Here is an 18,632-nt window from a genome sequence, read left to right on the forward strand (position 1 = left end):
TCATTTATTAACTTGACAACTTTGTAATCGTATTAATCAATTATCAAACAAAAAAACAACGTGATAAAACATACTTTAATAAATTATTTTTTTGCCGAATCAATTGTCACAGTCAAGAAATCAGACGTGTCAATTAGATGATTATTATACACGCATTATATTAATTGTTCTCTTTGACATAAGCTAGATTGTTGATAAGCTGGATTTGTTTAATCAAATTGATTTGATCGAATAACTTACTAACCGACTGATTGATGAGCTGCGTGACTGACTGACTGACTTAGCCTGCTCAATGACAATCGCAAGTGACTAAAAGAATGAAGAAGTGAGAATGTGTCTGCACGGGAAGAGAGGCCTACTCGTCTCGCATATATGATGGCATGATGAATATTGTAGCACCATCACCATCGTTGTCGCTGTCGTCGATATATGTGCTCCCAGAAAATTTTTTTTGATAGACTATTATCGTCAAAGAAAAACGTACAGAAAGAGAGGCAGCAGAATAGTAAATGATCTTAATGAAGACACCTGAATAATTGATGTACTGTGACAACGGTTATTCTTGTATGTACATACACGTATTATAATAGAGATTATGAAGCAAAAAAGAAATGTTTTTTCATGCAAGAAGACAAGCAAAAAAATTGAAAATAAGTTAATTTGATAAATTCTTTTTTAATCTACTAATTTTAATCTATGAAACAATTGTGTTTGAAGTGATTTCAATTGTGTTTGGTGATTTCGCGGAAACAAACGTAATTTTACAATGCTCACATATATTGACAAGATATATCGATCTTATTAGGCATCGACCTCAATTTAATATAGAAAAAAAGAAAACAAACCTTTCTTTTTCGTAGAAACTTAATAATTATTGTAAGAACAATTTTAAGTCTAAAGATATTGTTTAGACGTTTTAATGTTATTCTGTCTTTGACTTTCGAATCACTGAAATCCGGCACCTGGCATTGATTAACTCAGGAAACCGAGTGAACGTAAATGGAAACTCGGGTAATTTCAGCGCAACGGTTCAACCGCTGCATACAGCTTTCACTGGGTACGACATTCTTATCGAATCTTTCGTTTTCGTTCTACTTCGCAACGAATTAATGGCCGGCGATCGGTGATGCAACTGGCAAAGTTAAAGGACACGGTTTTTTTCTTTTGTCTAAGAACGGAACTCACGTTTTATACTGTAAGATCTTCGAAATTTGATATTACAAAACGCTTTTCGCAACGTGCAACCTCTCGCCAGATTGTTGTAACACGTAATCGCGCACAAATTATATTTCTCGTGCGTACTCTAAGCTGTGATGAAAACATCGTGTTCTATGAGTCACTTGTATGGTATGCAAAGAACCCGACTGATTTTAATATGGATTAAGGAAAGTTTATTTTTTAGGGTTTACTTATAAATTACACACATTTACACGCAAGCGTAATATTTGAGTTACAATTACATATTTCATTCTGAAAAAAATTTTATTTATTTTCTCGATTTCTCCAAATAGGATATTAATAAAAAATGTTTCAAGAATTAAAAAACAATCACATAAATGATAGGTGCACCATCAATGTGCGCCACACTTTTTCACGTTTGCCCAGCACAAACAGCAACTCAAACCAAAAATAAAGAGGAATATATATTACCCGATTTATTTCGTATTACTACATTTATTCGCTATAAAACTGAGCATCGCTCGATTCCCGAACATTAATGCATATTTTAATAATGACGTGATTATGTTAGTGACGGTAATAATATATATAAAAGTGCGGTATACTCGGACATGCTATTTGACTATATAAACATCGTATCACAATTTATATATTAAGAAATTTCTTTATAAAATATCAATAAAATTCCTAGACTTCCCAGACAGCATCGCATGTCTAAACGACGTATTTAAGATATCTTTTAAATGTCTTTTAGACATGCGTGTTGTCTGAGTAGTTATATTCAAGAAAATAGAATTCAATTTTTTTTTATATTTTGCCATTAATATATGTATAATATAATTACAAAATATTTTAATAAGATAGACGTACATAGAAAAATTGGATTTTAAAATTGGATCATAATTAATTAGACGTCATTTCAAAGAATATAAGAAAATTCTAGCTCATTTTTCAATAGATAATAGAGATATTTTTGTTTATCTTTCAAAAATCTAGCTCATTTTTTAATAGCTTATAGAGATATATTTGTTCATCTTTTCTTTGTTTCATCGATTTTTTCTTTGGACAATGTACCGTTTAGAATCTAAACATACATTGTCCAAAGAAAAAATCGATGAAACAAAGAAAAGATGAACAAATATATCTAGCTCATTTTTTAATAGCTTATAGAGATATATTTGTTCATCTTTTCTTTGTTTCATCGATTTTTTTTTTGGACAATGTACCGTTTAAATTCTAAACGGTACATTGTCCAAAGAAAAAATCGATGAAACAAAGAAAAGACGAACAAATATATCTCTATAAGCTATTAAAAAATGAGCTAGATTTTTAAAAGATAAACAAAAATATCTCTATTATCTATTGAAAAATGAGCTAGAATTTTCTTATATTCTTTGAAATGACGTCTAATTAATTATGATCAATTACGTTGCGCTTCAAATTATAAAAATAAATAAACTATTGCGTTAACAAAATGGTAAAAAATAAGAAATATTTTATGCTAAGTCATCTCTGTTATTTTCCTGGTGAAAAAAAATTTTTCAATGAGACTGCCCAATGAGCAGACAATTGCTTAAACGTCCTTTTAACACAATTTTATCAAAAAACATAAAAAAACTTTTAAAAAATATCTGCTGATTGGGTGAATTATGCTTTATAACATAGTTATTGTATGATGCATAGGTATTATGCTTTATGTTCTTCGAAGAGTTCTGGTCGCGCATATCTTGAAGATATTCGCTCCGTACAGTTTGCAATACAGTCGCAATCGCTCAAAAAGAAAATGCCTTAGTTTTTACTATGGACGGAGTTTATGATCGATCGGACGATGTGGTGAACTACTGTCGTTGGCGACGATTACGTCAAAATGTTTCCGGGACGCAACAGACGACTTAATCGATTGTCAGCTGCCGGAAGGATCCATCGAGACCGAACAGGTCGTCCTGCGTCTTTGGTTTACCTGGTCGTAAAGCCTCGTTAGTCTTCACAGCTTCCTGCTCCGCGAACCACGGCCCGTATTCTTCCATTTTCTTGAGCCATTGTTCTAAAAGGCAAAGGAGAAAAAACGATACTGGTTAGAGAAATCGTCTTAATGCTGAAAATTTTTGTATATGCATCCCGATTTCTTCTACAATTAAATTATTATTATGTCTGATTGCTGAACGTCTTTTGCATACCTAATGAAGAATACTCAATGTCTTTTTTAGTAATTGTTTTTGAGGAAAAATTGCAAACTATATTTAAAAGGGATATTCAAAAACTTGCGCTTAAAAAGAAAAACTTTTTGGGACGTACTCTGTAACTACAAATTGATAAAAACAGTGAAGTTACGTGCCGTGTATTTTCTGAATGGGTCCAGCGTCGCCGCCATATTCGGTCGGCAATATCTCTTGGGGTACGTAATCATAGAGCGTCTTAATGTCGCTGTGCATGAAGATGCGATTGCGTATCTTCTCCTTCAGGAACGGCTTGACGAAATTGAGAATCGTGTCGACGAGCGGACTAATGTTAATCACGTGCACTTCCTTCAGCTTCACCGGATACGCTTCTATCGCGCAGACCAGAAACTTCTTCATTAAGGACGGCGTAAACTTGGCGAAATGCGTGGGCGTCGCGACGGAAGCGTCCAAAATGTAAACATCGCCGGCCACGCCGTGTTCCTCCTCTTTTAGACGAATGTCGCCGACCATGAACACTATCTTTAATGATGATAATGCCTTGTTAATTTTACGTACGCTGATGATTTTTAAAATTTACACAATCGAAATCCATATAGTAATCCAAACGATGTAAAGTCTAAAATCGAGTTACAAGATATTTAAAAAAAAATTCACTTTTAGATCGAAATGAGTCTCGAAGCCATCTTGTAATTTTAGAATTCACACAAGACGTTTAAAACAATGTTAACGCGCTTCTTCTTTTATCTTTAGCATTTATTAGACGTGAAACGATAGAAATTTATTTATAAATATTACAAATATATATAAAAAAAGAAAAGACGACATGATGAATATTATATTTACCAGAATAAAGACAAAACCAAAAACGTAAATCCATTCAAATAAAACGAATCGAGATACTTCTTTCAAGAATATTAGGTACAAGTGTGCTGTAAGAGAGGCTGACATTTTATTTTCAGACACACAGCAAAATTTTATCGAATTCTATTGAATTTAGAGAGAATGCGCGTTTCTGAACAATTTTTGCCAGTGACCAAAATAAACTTATACCTTTAGAGTTTCCGGTATATTGGGTGTTGGCACGTCCTTATCGATTCCTCGCATGACAATCACTCGACATCCTTTCTTCGTCAAGCCTGGCAAAGGAGGTGTCTGTCTGCAGAAAGGAGACGAACAGAGTCGTTAACGTTTGCCCAATCCGTTCACACAAATTACTTGCGGTGTCTCTTTCCGAGCAATCACACTGAAACCTTAAATTATCGCCATGTCCTTACATGTTCTTCGATATTTCTTGCAGCACCGGCCTCGTGATGTCGCGATCGGAAAAAAATTCGGGTACTACCGCGCGCATTGTGAAATACATATCCAACTTCCGTTTGCATTTTTCCAAGGAGAACTTGCACCCGCGTAGAAACGTCATTATTCTTTGATCGTCTGCGGAAGAAAATAAGATTGTGTCATAAGTTTGAAATTCATATAGATGAAAGTGTCAAACATAAATATCATACGGCTTATATTTATTGAATTTTACTGCTAAATAATAATTTTTACAGTTTCTGGCTTATGCGAACTGCGCGTCGCATTTTTATCGAACTTGAGAAACAATTATTGCATGATGTCGGAATAAGTAATATTATTAAATTGATGAGCAATTTAATAGTTTCTCGATGCTTGGGAACATCTATAAAAGAGTCACGCCTTCTTGAAAGACTGTAATCTAAAGTAGGCTTTAAATAAGCTTTTTCTTGATTCTTGAAGAAACTGGCTAAAAAACTTAAAGATTATACTATGTTGAAATGCATATCTCTACAAGCAATAAATCAAGAAAAAATTATTTAAATTTAGCCTACTTTAGAGCATTTTTACAGTCAGAAAAAATATAATAAATTGTAATAAATATTTGAATACTTGAGAAATGAAGTATTTACTTATAATACATAAATATTTACTCAATAAAGAAATGATAGTTAAATTTAATTAGTAGTTCTTGTACTAAATAAATATGTATAAACATTAATTAAATGTTTATACATATTTATGTATGAACATAAATATGTATTAATATATTAAATTAACATAAATATTATTAACATAAGTATTAACATAAATATCTATTAACACATTAAATTAAATACATTTAATAAAGTTTCACTGCAAGTATTCAAATACTTATTAAAATTCAATAACTTTTTCTCTCAGTGTATAATTTGTATCGAAAATTAGGAGGAATTTTATTCAGATAGAATTTAATTCTAAAAAATATTTGAAAGCAAGAATTTTAGAGAAATGCATTAATATAAGATACATTATTAAGATTAAAATGTCTGGCCGGTAAAATTGTAAATAAAATTCTATTCTAAAATTTTTATGCAAATCATTTTTTCGCAATTATATAATTTTATGCGTCATCTGACGAGTATTCGATAAAAATTGTCGAACGTACCATCAAACTTCGGTAAATGCGGTTGCTTAGAGAGCCATTCCTTGATAATTTCGAGATCCTTTTCCCGGGTCGCTGGATTCTCATTTAACTCCTGATGTATCTGCTTGGACATTTCTTCCGAAGGCTGTATTAGCAGCATCTGTAAACATGAAGATTGCAATAAGGAATATCGTGCTATGCATAAACTAGCAAACTCAAGTATTCTGTAATCGAGAATTCTTAGAATAAAAGTTCATCGTAAGTAAGGTGAGTGCAACCCATATGGCCTACTTATTGTTTCTAAGTAGTTATAAAACAAATTGAACAAATAACGCTAGTACAGACGCTAGTGCGTCGTACAGACTAGCAACATGACTTGTTTTCAACAATTGACTGCTCGGATTCTGTATTCTGTTGTTAATAATGAAGTCAAAGGTAAAATTTTCTTGATTTTGTTTCTCATAATCTAATATTTCGTAGAAATTACTGTTTTCTCTAACTATGAAGTGATGGTTATTAATCTCCGCAATTCATATTATTGTAGCTCTATATTTATATTTTACAACGCTGTGTTTAATTTATATTTTTGTCATAGTATAATGTTTATAGCCAAAGAAAAAAAACTGTTTATAAGATAGAACCAATATGGCCTAGATCAATAATGAATTGATTGCACACACATTGATTATAATGTTTTTATTACTTTAGATCATAAATTATTTTACCAACTACTAAACTCCGATTCATAGTCATGATGTTAAAGAGAAAAAAGTTAAGATAAATTAATTATTTACTTAATAGATTCTTGATAAATATGGTTCTTCTTTGTATTATTCTGTATATGTTAATATATCGTTAAAAATATCAATATGTTAATAAACTTATAAACTTGTAAATGTAACACTAGGTCACTTTATTATCTATTTTTCTAATACTTTTTGTAAAAAAGAAGGAATATTATAATTAGGCCATATTTTGAGTAACAAATGTATCCAATACGACGTAAATGACACTTTTCCCAAAAATCTTTACTACATCCACGTAAATATTTGAAACTGTCTTATATTTTAAATTAAAGTTTAGAAATGTTTCCTACTTTGAATCTGACCATCAGTATTTAATTTTGGACTCAGCAAAAAATAAAAAGAATCACAAAACGTAGGTCGTATGGGATATAATTACCTATCTTATATTTATATCTATATATAAAATATATCTATTATGTGTATGTATATGTATATATACTTTTTTCAAGATTAGAAAGCGTAAAATTAAATTACTTGCAAAATAAATCGTCCCCGATTGTGCATAATATCTATATGACTTGTTTTCGGTTGCACGTGTTGCGCGTAACGTGCACTACAGGGATTGCACAACCGGTTAAGATACCCATCGTTCTTATGTCAGGAATTAATGCTGACCAAAGCGGCTTGCTCAACACGAACTTTCTCTAACTCGTCGCGGCTTCATACAGTGAAGCCGAGAGTATGTTTCTTAATCTTTACCTCTCCTTGTTTCGGGAACGGCAGTATTGTTTCGAAATTCATTTTTTATGACCTATTTAGCCGCCGTTAATTGTGAAAAAGTTTGCACAGTCTACATTCCTGTGATTTATATAGATGACCATAGAATAAGTACGCAGAGCACGAGAATAAAATTGTCGTAAAAAAAGAGAGAGAGAAAAAGAACTCGAAGTCGGAAAAACGACAAAGTGAAAGAGTAAAAAATTTTGCAATCATCAATAACTGCTTCCTATCGTAATCTTTTTTTATTAGAATAGTTGTGGCGTAAGTGCTCTTGCCGATTGCTATTGCGATTACCTTCTCGTAAAGCGCGGGAAAATTGGCGAGCGTAAAGGTCCGCGTGCAGACTCGAAAGAGTGACAGGGGCAAGGTTTATAATATCTCTTCAGCACCATCAAAGAATTTGAATACGAAAATTTATTTTATAATGCCAAATTAGTAGAAATCTGAAGAAATCAAATGAGAAAAAGAAGCTTGACTAGATATTAAATTTTAAAAACTCTAATTAGCATTATTAAGCGCTACATCCTGTTACATCTCATATTCCACTCAAATCTAGTCAGGGCAAAAATTAGAAATTGCTGTCCTTGATAAAACTTGAAATTGGCCAACAAGTAGGTGGTAGGTAAGCAGAGATGGAAGTATCGTTGAAATTGGGCAATGTAAAATTAATAATGAATATGTAAATTTATTTTTATTAAAAACAAATAATAAATTTTTTATTATTTATTATTTATAAAATTTATTTTATAATAAAAAACTAATTACTCGTAAAATATTTAAATTTATGAAATTATAAAAAAAAATATTTAAATTAGATCTTATAATATTTCTTTTAATTAACAATTCAAATTTAATAAGTTTAAATTGCATTCTTATGTTATAAGAAAGAAAGTGATGGCATAGATACTTGTTGGCATCAAAATTATTAAATTATTTAATTTAATGTCATTATATTACTTTCATTTGAGAAATGCGTTTTAAGACCGACAAACGAGTAGCGCAAAGTTTGGACAAATTATTAATGTATATAAATTTATTAGTAAATTATCATAAAAACACTAAAAAATTTGCTCATTTCTTGATTTGAATGTGTGATATACTTTGCAGTCACATGATTATGTTGATTAAATTATATTTAAGGAAAGACGTGAATAAATTTATACATTTGAGCCTGTTCCGATAATACATTCTTTCCTTGCTGAGAAAAAAACGTTAAATTGATATTGGCATCTCTCGAAGTCTTCTTGAAAGTCTCGAAACTTATTGCGGCTTTTTTTGCGACGCTGATTGGTTCTCTCGTCGCGCTAATTTTGTGAACGGTTGTCATTACGGAGCAAATAATACTTCATATATAAAACATTATTATTGTAATTTATTTTTCCTTTTCTTCTTCGCGTGTCATACGCTCGTCAGCGTGCAGACAATCTTTTCTGCATACATTCAAAGATATAAGTGACCTAGAGTTTTTAACGCCGGCTTATTAGAAGAGGTTTTTCTAGACAGAGTTACTCTCGGTAATTTGCCTTTGCCTCTTGAAAGGCAGCAATCGCTTTCTAAATCAATTAAAAACCGATTTATATTTATTTCCATCAATGTAAAGTAATTTTGATCTCGGGGTGGTTCAATTTACTCTTTATTTTTTTCTAGTTGTAAAAATTAGAAAAAGATAAAAGCAAGTTAAATCGAAATCAAAGTTAATCTACATTGGTGAAAATACTCGTAGCTCCTTACGCCACATCGCCACAACATTTATCTTTAAGAACTAAAAATAATAAGCTAAATAGCGCGTCTGTGATGTCTAACAAAAATTTAATTTTCTCGACTTTAGCAACATTCAACTTCTTAACCGGTCATAACCGGTTATTTGACAGATTTATGGTGTAAAATAAATTTATGTGTAGGCGAGAAAAAGAAAGATATCAGAGCAAGTTGTGAAAAACGGCTGAAGAAAAGAGATTGAACTGATACATTGCAAATATGATTTTGCGTTAAACTTGAAACGCGCGATTCCTTTTTTTTTTATTATATTCAACAATTTTAATTCGGTCTGGTAGAAAACATTTTGTATTTATGTTAAAACTAATTTTAAAATTATTGCGCTGATTTTTCCAAGTGTTAATTTAACACAATGTAATTATGTTGTTTAAAAATTTCGAGTTTAAATTGATATTTAACATTTGTTAGCGTTAAAGTGACACAATGTATGAGCGAATAAACAAATAACATAAAAATGTAGCTTTAAAACATAAAGTTTAAGATAAATGAATAAAATGTAAATGCCAACGTGTTATAAATATTTATTTTACCGGAGAAATATGTTTCCACGTTTCGTTTCCAAGCTTCGCCGAAGTGCCACATTAATTGTGTTAATTTAACACAAGTTGAATATGTTACTACAACATATTCATCTTGTTCCAACATATTCATCTTGTGTTAAATTAACATAAAAATGTGAGTGGTTTGTTTGACGATATATGTTAAATTTAACAGAAATTTTCCAACTGTGTGTTACGTGTAAAGTGCAATGATCTCGATCCGATTGGGGTCATATATCAATCTAAATCGAGAAGAAATGGTATTTCATATATGATATAAGATCATATATGAAAATCGAACTTACCTTGACCGTTGTTCAACGCAATTCGTAGACACAGGCGAACACTCAACGTGCAAACGATCGCGACGACGATGACTTTCGGATTGTTGCGGAAAGAGAAATGAGCGGAGTGGCGAACTCCGAGAGACGGCAAACGGAGTGGGAATGATTACCTCGTGCGTGGACCGGTTCTCCTTTATACCGTAGGGATGCCCCACTCTTACTTTTCTTCCCATTATAGTGCACGAAAAGAAAATCTGATTAGCAATTTTTGGAAGAAATTTCAGATTCGCCGAACTCGCCGGTTTGTGGGAAATAACCGAATGAGATCATCCGGTTTATTTCTTGATGCAGAAGATGCACCCTGAACGATGCCGGCAGCATTGAACGAAGAAGAGTAAGCATTATTGCAGAATGTTCCGCTGACAGTAAAAATAATTGAAATTCTTAGAATAACTAAATGCAGTCGCTACCCAGCTGCTTCAAAATGTAGAAATATTTATGGCGAAATCATATTGAAATTCTAATAATTTTATGCGAAGAATTTAATGTAAAGGAATTCATTTCTTTCTGCCTTTGAAGGAGAGATTACTCCGACGGCCAACTTCTAATTCACTGTTACACAAAGCGTTCAGAGAACTATCGACACTTTTTACGCGAACAATCGCACGTTTCTAAGATGTTAATTAAACCAACACAGAAGCGACTTTTTAAATAATCGTAAATACGCAATCGTATTATTATATACTCGAGTGACGTTAAACAAAGGTATTAGCGGAATAACTTAAGTATTTTAATAATAGGCATTTTTAATAACGCTTCGGCGAAGAATTAACATGGCGAATTTACTTACGCGTCGTACGCAATAGCAATAATTTCACAATCGCTTACCGAGAAACGGCGATAGTTAACGTTATAATATAATTCCGTGATTTTAGAAACTCATGAAATTGTAGCGCTTACATAACGCGAAAATCCTCGCCCGGTGAATGCGACTGACCGCTTTGGTGCGCACATGCATTATCTTTCTTGCTCTAATAATCATCAAAATGTAAAAGTTTCATCACAGGATCGATCAAACGGTGTCTCTGCGAGACGGCGGCTTGCATATACGACAAGCTGAGGGGAAAAAAAATTATAAGTTTTTATTTATGCTTTATAAATTATGCATGCATATAAATACGGTATATATGATAATTAATTAAGTCAGTAGCAAAGCAATATTTAATATAAGTTCATCGTTCCTTTTTTGCGCGTGCAAAAAGTGCTTTACGTAATTCTAGTCTAGCTTTATGTCCCCAGATCAGTCTTTAGGATCTCAACTGTTCTGCGGCGCGAGATTGTTTATTTGACATCAGGTAAAGAAATGACTTGCAACAAATTATTGGCTACTTACATCTTTATTTCTTTTGGTTTTCCCTTCAAAACGCAATAATTCCGATATCCGTAAAATATGCGACAAACCGAAACATCTGTAAACGCGACGCGTCACGTAAAAGTGTAAAATAATTCCTGAAATTAATGGCACATTTTTCAGCTGTCGAAATCGTGATTGTTCTCAGCTATTCGTCGTCACGTAATATTTGCGAGATTAGCAAGAGTTTCTTCGGAAAACTCGGTTTAACAGTAACGATTATGATAATTATTAACGCGAACGGAATCTCTGGTCTTTGTTCTCGCGAATAATTAGCGATGCAGAGACTTGTTATTGACACTAGTCGAAGCACGGCTTTCGCACGCCGCGCCGCAGCAGGTGAAGATAACGGTGTGATAATCGTGCGCTCGATTCTTTTACCGTATTCACTTCCGAGTGCATAGAATCACACGCTGACTAACCGCGCTCGTGCCCTCGTCTTACTTTCTTTCGCGGGTACGCGCGTTGCACGCCGTTATTGCACACAGGGTAAGATTACGCGAGCGGCGGCGGCGGCGACGACCGTCATAACCGAAGGAATTCGCATGTATATAAAATTGCAGGTCGCAATCGCGTGATTTTGTAATTGCCCGGAGCGAGCGAGACGTGTTTACGCTCGCGTGGTAAATATACTTGCCTGCGCAAACGCACTAACTAGTTAATCCTGTCTTCCTTAAATCGGGAACAGAAGAAATTGCATTTCTTAAATAACATGAAATTGAGTGATACAATTTTAATCTAGAACGCGAAAAGGTTTGCGAAAAGGTATTTCTGGGAATTTTTTGCAAAAAACTGCTGCATATATTTTTTTACGCTTTTATACGTATCATTGTACAATACGTGTTTAGTAAATATCTACCAAATTTGGCTAACATTTATTGGTTTTTGCGTTACGTAAATTTAGAAGTAAACACATTTTTCAAGACGATTAATACAATTTCTCATAAACTACTGAAGTCAATTTCAACCTGTTTAGTATCCGAACGAGAATTAACGAAAACTATTAAATAAATCAAACAAAATAGCACAGTTTAAAAAAAACACTGATTTATTAACAAAATCTATTAAATTTAATGTGTATGAAGAAATAGTAAATTTATAGATATTGCATTACTTCATTTCGATAAACAGATGTACATTTCACATACGCACAAAAATTGAAGTTAATAGCTCAGGTAGTGTCTCAGAAATCGTGTCAACCAGTAAAAAGTTTCTAAACTTTCAGAAAGAGTAATAAATATTTAATTATCTAAAAATTCGTAAATGTTTACTAAATATATACAAGAATATAAAAGCGTAAAGTAATATATGCACAGCTGATTTTCTATAAAAAAAAGTTTCCAGAAATAGATGAAATTTTCACGCTCTAGATACTTTCTTAAACGTTACAATCAAGACAACTACTCACGTATCGTGTAAGTACGATTTATCCGTTTTCAAGTTTATTCACAAATTTAATTGATAATATGATGTAATCATGTAATGTTGTCACACTTTTCCCGAACGCGCGTTATTCGCCGAACATCCTCTCTCACAATGTTTTCTTTTCTTAAAGAAAATATTATCAAAATCATTATTAGCTCTCGTTTTCCCGTGTCTGTAAATTGCATAAAGATAAGACGAGTAAGCAAAAAGACGGGAAGTAGAAATAAAAAGAATGCTATAGAACATTATAAAATATTATGTCAGCATTTAAAAAGATGTCATTGCGGCCTTAGTGAGGCTCGAGGTCGTGACACCGAACGCTATAACAAGGCCACACGGTATCATTTTCAATGAAGCCGAATTTCTGGCTTATATATTTCTTTTCCAATAGTCACTTCTTCACTTTTTACAGTAATCTAAAATATATAAAAAATATAAGATACTTATTTCTACATCCAAAATCACTGCAGATCGAATTATTTAAAAAAAATTTTAACTAATTTTTATTAAAAGTCTTTACTACAAGTAATTTGTATTATTTCAATGTATTAAGTATTTAAAACTTAGGCAGGTAAAGAACTTACTAATTTAATTGATAATTTATTCATTTTATATTCATTTTTCGTTAACTAAATAATTTAACTCGTTTGCAGTTAACAAAATCTTATTACTATTATTTAGATTTACGCTTTAAATTGTCTATTATTATTTTTTATAAACTTTACAATTTAATAGTACAATCTGTATTTTACCAAGTATATAAACGAACTTAAATGCTAAGTTTATTTTGAAAATGCAAGGTAAGCGTTTCAAATTCAAACAATAATATTGAAGCAAACTTGCTCAATCATTCTAATATATCATTATTTGATCAGGTGTTCTAATTATTTATCATTAAGACACTAGTGTGATTACTTCGTGATCACTTCGTGGTCTTACCGGTTTTTCAGCGTTCTCATTTCTGATAACTCGCTTTCGCATTGACATTTCTTGAGACGAGATCTTGCCAATTGGCACATGCGGCACAATCGGAACTGCGCGCCTCTGTTGGTTCATGCATCCGGTATCATGGCAATCGTTCGTGATTATTGCTTTCTTTATTGCATTTGGAAGCTCATCAATAACTCTTGCCTCCCGAAGAATTTCATAATTCGGTCCTTGTGCGACAAATGGAATAGAGGTCTGATTTCCAACACAGATTTGCGTCACGATTAGGAGAGTATTTGTCAGGGAAACCTTGATCGATTTAAAAAATTGACATTACATACGCAAACAAGCACTTATACGTTTGCTTAATATTTTCATGTATTATTCGGTACTATTTATTACTTGTACTGTTTATTATTTATAAAAATCTCTGGTTTCAGTGGTAGTAAAAAAATCTAATAAATATAAATTAATATTTTATATTTCTCTAAATCGTTTTGCAGATATGTCAGTTTTATTACCAATAAAGTAATTAAGTTTACTTCGTGTTGAAGAAGATCGACGGCGGCAATTCCCTCACTTCTCGGCACCACAGCGATTAACATGTAACCTTTATCGTTTGAAATAGATGTCATCTCCATGATGGTGTTTCTAATTAATTTCGCACTTGGTTTATGAGCGAGCGGTGCGCGCGGTAAGAATTCATTGTTCGTTCTGTTGTTCATATGCAACAATTCGAGCAGAGAACGGAAAAGAGCCATTCTTATTTTGGAGAACATGTCGAAGATGTCCGATGCGACATCGTAATTCATCTCTTCTGAAAATAAGTTTACCTTCTTTGTTTTTTTTTTTTTTCGAAATATTCCGTGGCTTTTCATAAACTGGTCAAGGATTATTGAATATTATCTTATAAGTTGCATTCCACGTTTCAAACTTAAGATTGCCAATGAAATGATCGGAATGAATATCAAATATATTATATCTTATATTCTGTGTCTCATATACTTAGAATTTTCGTTAAAATTATTGGAATTCTTGTTTTATGCTTGAAATTTAATTCAACGTGTTTTTTGCCTTGTCTTTCTTAATTCTCAACTAATTTCATCATTTCTGAATCTTTTAATCTTCGCAGTAGAAATTTTATGTAAAATACTTTTTTTAATTATACTTGCTTGTGACGCACCTCCTATTGTAGGTTCTACCGTAATCGAAGGGAAAACAGCTCGGTCACTAAGATCAATCACTTGCAAACCGTTATTCAAATCACGTTTGCTTTTAAGTAGTTCTAATTTCGTATTGGTTTTATTGGATCCGCTGGATTCATGTTTGGGAAAGAACGGCATCGAGAAGTTGCTGCCGGAAACTTCTCCTATTCGATGGAAACGACGAAATAAGTATTAATAATTAATATTTGATGCTAATATTTGTTAAACATTCTCTCATGTATATGTCTTTATAATTTTTTCGACCCTTTAACTTTGCATAATTTAATAAATAAAATGTTTTTCTTTTCAGACCCGTTGTCATTCCTCTCTCCTGTCTCGCCCATGATAATAACTCTCCGATGTTGGAGCGAAGGACACGCTCGCAATCGCAATTTTTTTCCTTCCTTTCAGAGACCGAAGTATTGTTCATGGAAAAATTAGCGCTCCTGATGTTATCGCGACAACTCTGCAATATGAGTTTATTGCTCTCAACACAATTCGGATTTAAATTATACTATATAAATAATAAGTTGAAAAGGGATTCACATGACACGAAAAATAAAATTGCAAAAATTGAAATCTATCATGTTTTTTTGTCTAAATCAAGTGTATGAAAATTGTTCGATCACTTTTCTATGATAGATATTATGTTTGTATTGATATAGAAATTATTTTATGACGCGTCATATTAAATACATTTTCGTAAAAATGTCAATTTTTCTATAATTATATTATTAAAAAAAGTTAATTAATGAAAAAAAGTCGATCTATCAATCCATTTTTTTTCAAATTTTCTAACATAGAAACGATTAATGTGATTATGAAGGAGTACTTGAAGAAATCCTTCAATAGCGAAGTGCAGATTTTCTTTATAATCCTTCCATGAATTCTCTTCCTTTTTCTCATCCTGGCCCCTCTCATCAATCAGGAGCAAAATGACATTTCGAGGAGTAACAATAGCATTAGCGTTTTCTTTAGTAGAATCGCGAGTGTCATTCATCATTGTCAATTTTATTCCATCAATAGGTTTCATCTCGACCAGCTTCATCTCGACATTCTCGGTTGTCGATCTCCTCTCGTGTGTGTGATTTTCCGACATTTTTGCATTCTCAGCTAGCAAGATCCTGTCCACGCCCGGCACCTGCATCTTGTCCTTCGACGCAGAGACGACTCTTTGATAAGTGTCCAAGGACGGTGCGGTGTCCCACGCAGGTGGCACAAACGCTACTATATTGCAGTACGCCATAAATCATTAATCAATAATGTGTAACAACAACTTCTCCAGAAAGACTTATTTGAGAGACGCATGCATTATGAATCTGTGTGTTGGACACTCTTCGCGGAGAAAAAAAAAAGAGAGCAAAAAAATATTATAATAGCCGCGATGATCTAAAACGGCGATCCTTTAGGAACGATGCTAAAAGCCGGAAGCTAAGCTAACTTGACTCGTGATTAATTACGTCTTGCCTTTCTTTTTGTCATCAATTACAGTCATAAATGTCATAATTGATCAAACGAGGAAATGAAAGTGATGAAGAGCAATCGGTACCCGAACGATCCATCGTGAATCCGAGAGAGCACGTCATCAGCGACCACAGCACCGGAATGAAGATACCGAAACGTGTCATGATGACTTCTGCTGACGAAATCAATTTAAACGTTTGTGTTATGACGCAATTAGATTATCTTGTCTCTCGCACGTGGATGCAGTATATTAATATTACATCGCCAACTCGTAATTGACTTACAGTCGGTTTTATATAGAAATCGATGAATATATATATGTAGCAAAAGTTGGATCGTCGTTCGAACTTGGTAATTGCTACGTCCTGCCTTTTTCTCCCGAAAAACAATTAGGCTTCGCTGTCGCTAATCAATAAAATCGGTTGCCTGAATGACAGAAGAATCTCAAAGTTTAATCGCAGCTCTCTTTATTCGAATTGTTTTGCTACCCCCAGCTACGTGGTAATCGAAATATATCATAATTCATATCAATCAAATTCGTAACTTTTCACTTTTCCACGTTTTTCAATTTTAAATTAAAACATGTACTTTATTTTATTTTATTTCATTTGCCGATAAGTTGAGCCTCAGAAAATAGGTTTTGCATTTTAAATAATAAATTAAAGTATCTCCCTGGTAGAAATGTATGCAGTTTTTCTGAACTTTCATCCAGGTACTGTTTAGTATTACCGTAGTCATACTGCAGTTCATTAGTTGCAACGATACTACGTAGGAAATGGACAAGGCCTTCACAGAATTTTATTCAGTGGCTGAAGTAGTTTTCTAAAAATATAGTGGACACCTGTTCAGTTATTTTCTATTAATAGACAGACTTTCAAGCTCACTAATCACTTATTAATCGATTGATATTAGTCCATTTGTCCCGTTTTTATCCAATAAATTCAAATTTAGATTTTGCAGATGTAATTTTAATAATCTATGTTAATTATACCATATAAACTCTTCTCTAAATATAATTCGTATTGTGCAAGTTATCAGTGTCGTAATTCACTAAAATGCGTAAAACTTTTAACATCAATAGATACGCTTTCAGGTTTGCTTATAAATTGAATAATCTATTTGTTATTCTGTTTTTATTTGGTAAATGGCATCAGATTTTGCGCATGAGACCTTTTGAGCACATTAACTAGCAGATAAAGCGTTACATCTTAATTTTACTTCTCAGTTACTGTAATAAAGTAACACGACGTCCAGTGCTAAAAAAAAATGTAGAAAATTTCTACCAAGGCTCGTATGACTGCCATTAAGTCAAAAGCTGCCTCGGCAACAAGAGCTGACCTAATTTTGACTTAATTTCCGAGGGGGCCTGCGCGTACATATCATTAACTATCCGCACCGAACACCGTACCAAAGTAAGGACTAAATAATGAAGGATTCTTTACTATGTGCGATCCATGCCTGTAAGTTACGACACGACCCCCGTCTTAAGTCGATATGTGACATATTTAACCGTTGAGACTTACATAGGTCACTCCGAATGGTGAGACTACGCTCTCTTGATCCGATTTATACTATTTGTTTTACGTCATTCGTTTCGTATGCACACGTACTTTGCGTACAAATCATTTATTTTCATCGACCAACCCTGTCCTCTACGTATGTGATGATGGTACGCCACAAATTGCAGCTCATTCGCAAGAATTTGCTTATATTATTCTGTGTATGAAAAAAAGAGCAAAGAAATTTTATATTTTTTAAGAACAAAATTTGTGATGAGTTTACTTTTGGAATTTGTTTGTTCATATGCATTAATTATCTGGAACTTAATTTTGATTCGATAGATTTTGAATGGAGTTAATTCTTTCCCAATTTTCCATCGGGAACGAATTAACTCTATACAAAATCTATCAAATCAAAATTAAATTTCAGATAATTAATGCATACACAGTAAGAAGTAAAATGTTAATTTAACACTTTTGTATGTCCCAGAAAAGCCACTCTAAATTTTAAGTTAAAATAACTCAAAAGTTAAGTTAAAATTATTCTTATTTTAACTTAATAACTTAAAATAAGAGTTATTTTAGCTTAAAATTTAGAGTGGACTTTCTGCAACATTTTATTTTTTACTGTGTATTAACAAAAAAATTCCAAAAATAAACTTATCACAAATTTCGTGCTCAAAAAATATAAAATTTGTACGTAAAGTATATCTAACAATTTATTGGCAAAAATATTTAGAAAAAATGTAAATATTGCATCTGCGGTAAAACAGCCAGGCCGATAATTCGTAGAAC

General features: G+C 32.6%; 2 protein-coding genes across 3 annotated transcripts in view; both read right to left on the bottom strand.

Moving 5' to 3' along the window:
* Positions 1-1,368: 1,368 nt before the first annotated feature.
* The window catches only part of LOC105199032 (alpha-tocopherol transfer protein-like), a 45,361-nt gene continuing 28,097 nt past the window's right edge, over positions 1,369-18,632 (bottom strand). The window contains exons 1-6 of one of the 2 annotated variants that reach the window (XM_011165934.3): positions 9,928-10,347; positions 5,803-5,941; positions 4,634-4,793; positions 4,410-4,515; positions 3,515-3,878; positions 1,369-3,223 (exon numbers count right to left, since the gene is read on the bottom strand). In XM_011165934.3, coding sequence (XP_011164236.1) covers positions 3,072-3,223; positions 3,515-3,878; positions 4,410-4,515; positions 4,634-4,793; positions 5,803-5,941 — 921 coding nt within the window. In that variant the 5' untranslated portion in view covers positions 9,928-10,347 and the 3' untranslated portion in view covers positions 1,369-3,071. Of the gene's footprint in view, positions 3,224-3,514; positions 3,879-4,409; positions 4,516-4,633; positions 4,794-5,802; positions 5,942-9,927; positions 10,348-18,632 lie in introns of those variants that run through there. The other variant, XM_026133031.2, reaches the window with a different exon arrangement.
* On the bottom strand, positions 12,732-18,330 carry LOC105199033. The gene is made up of 6 exons (XM_039446288.1): positions 15,707-18,330; positions 15,187-15,340; positions 14,853-15,038; positions 14,212-14,486; positions 13,682-13,978; positions 12,732-13,158 (listed from the first exon to the last, which is right to left on the bottom strand). Exons 1-6 carry the CDS (start codon positions 16,118-16,120, stop codon positions 13,090-13,092), a joined length of 1,395 nt encoding a protein of 464 aa, XP_039302222.1. The 5' UTR covers positions 16,121-18,330; the 3' UTR covers positions 12,732-13,089.

Source organism: Solenopsis invicta, chromosome 2, assembly GCF_016802725.1.
Source record: "Solenopsis invicta isolate M01_SB chromosome 2, UNIL_Sinv_3.0, whole genome shotgun sequence".
In the NCBI taxonomy this organism is placed as follows: Eukaryota; Metazoa; Arthropoda; class Insecta; order Hymenoptera; family Formicidae; genus Solenopsis; species Solenopsis invicta.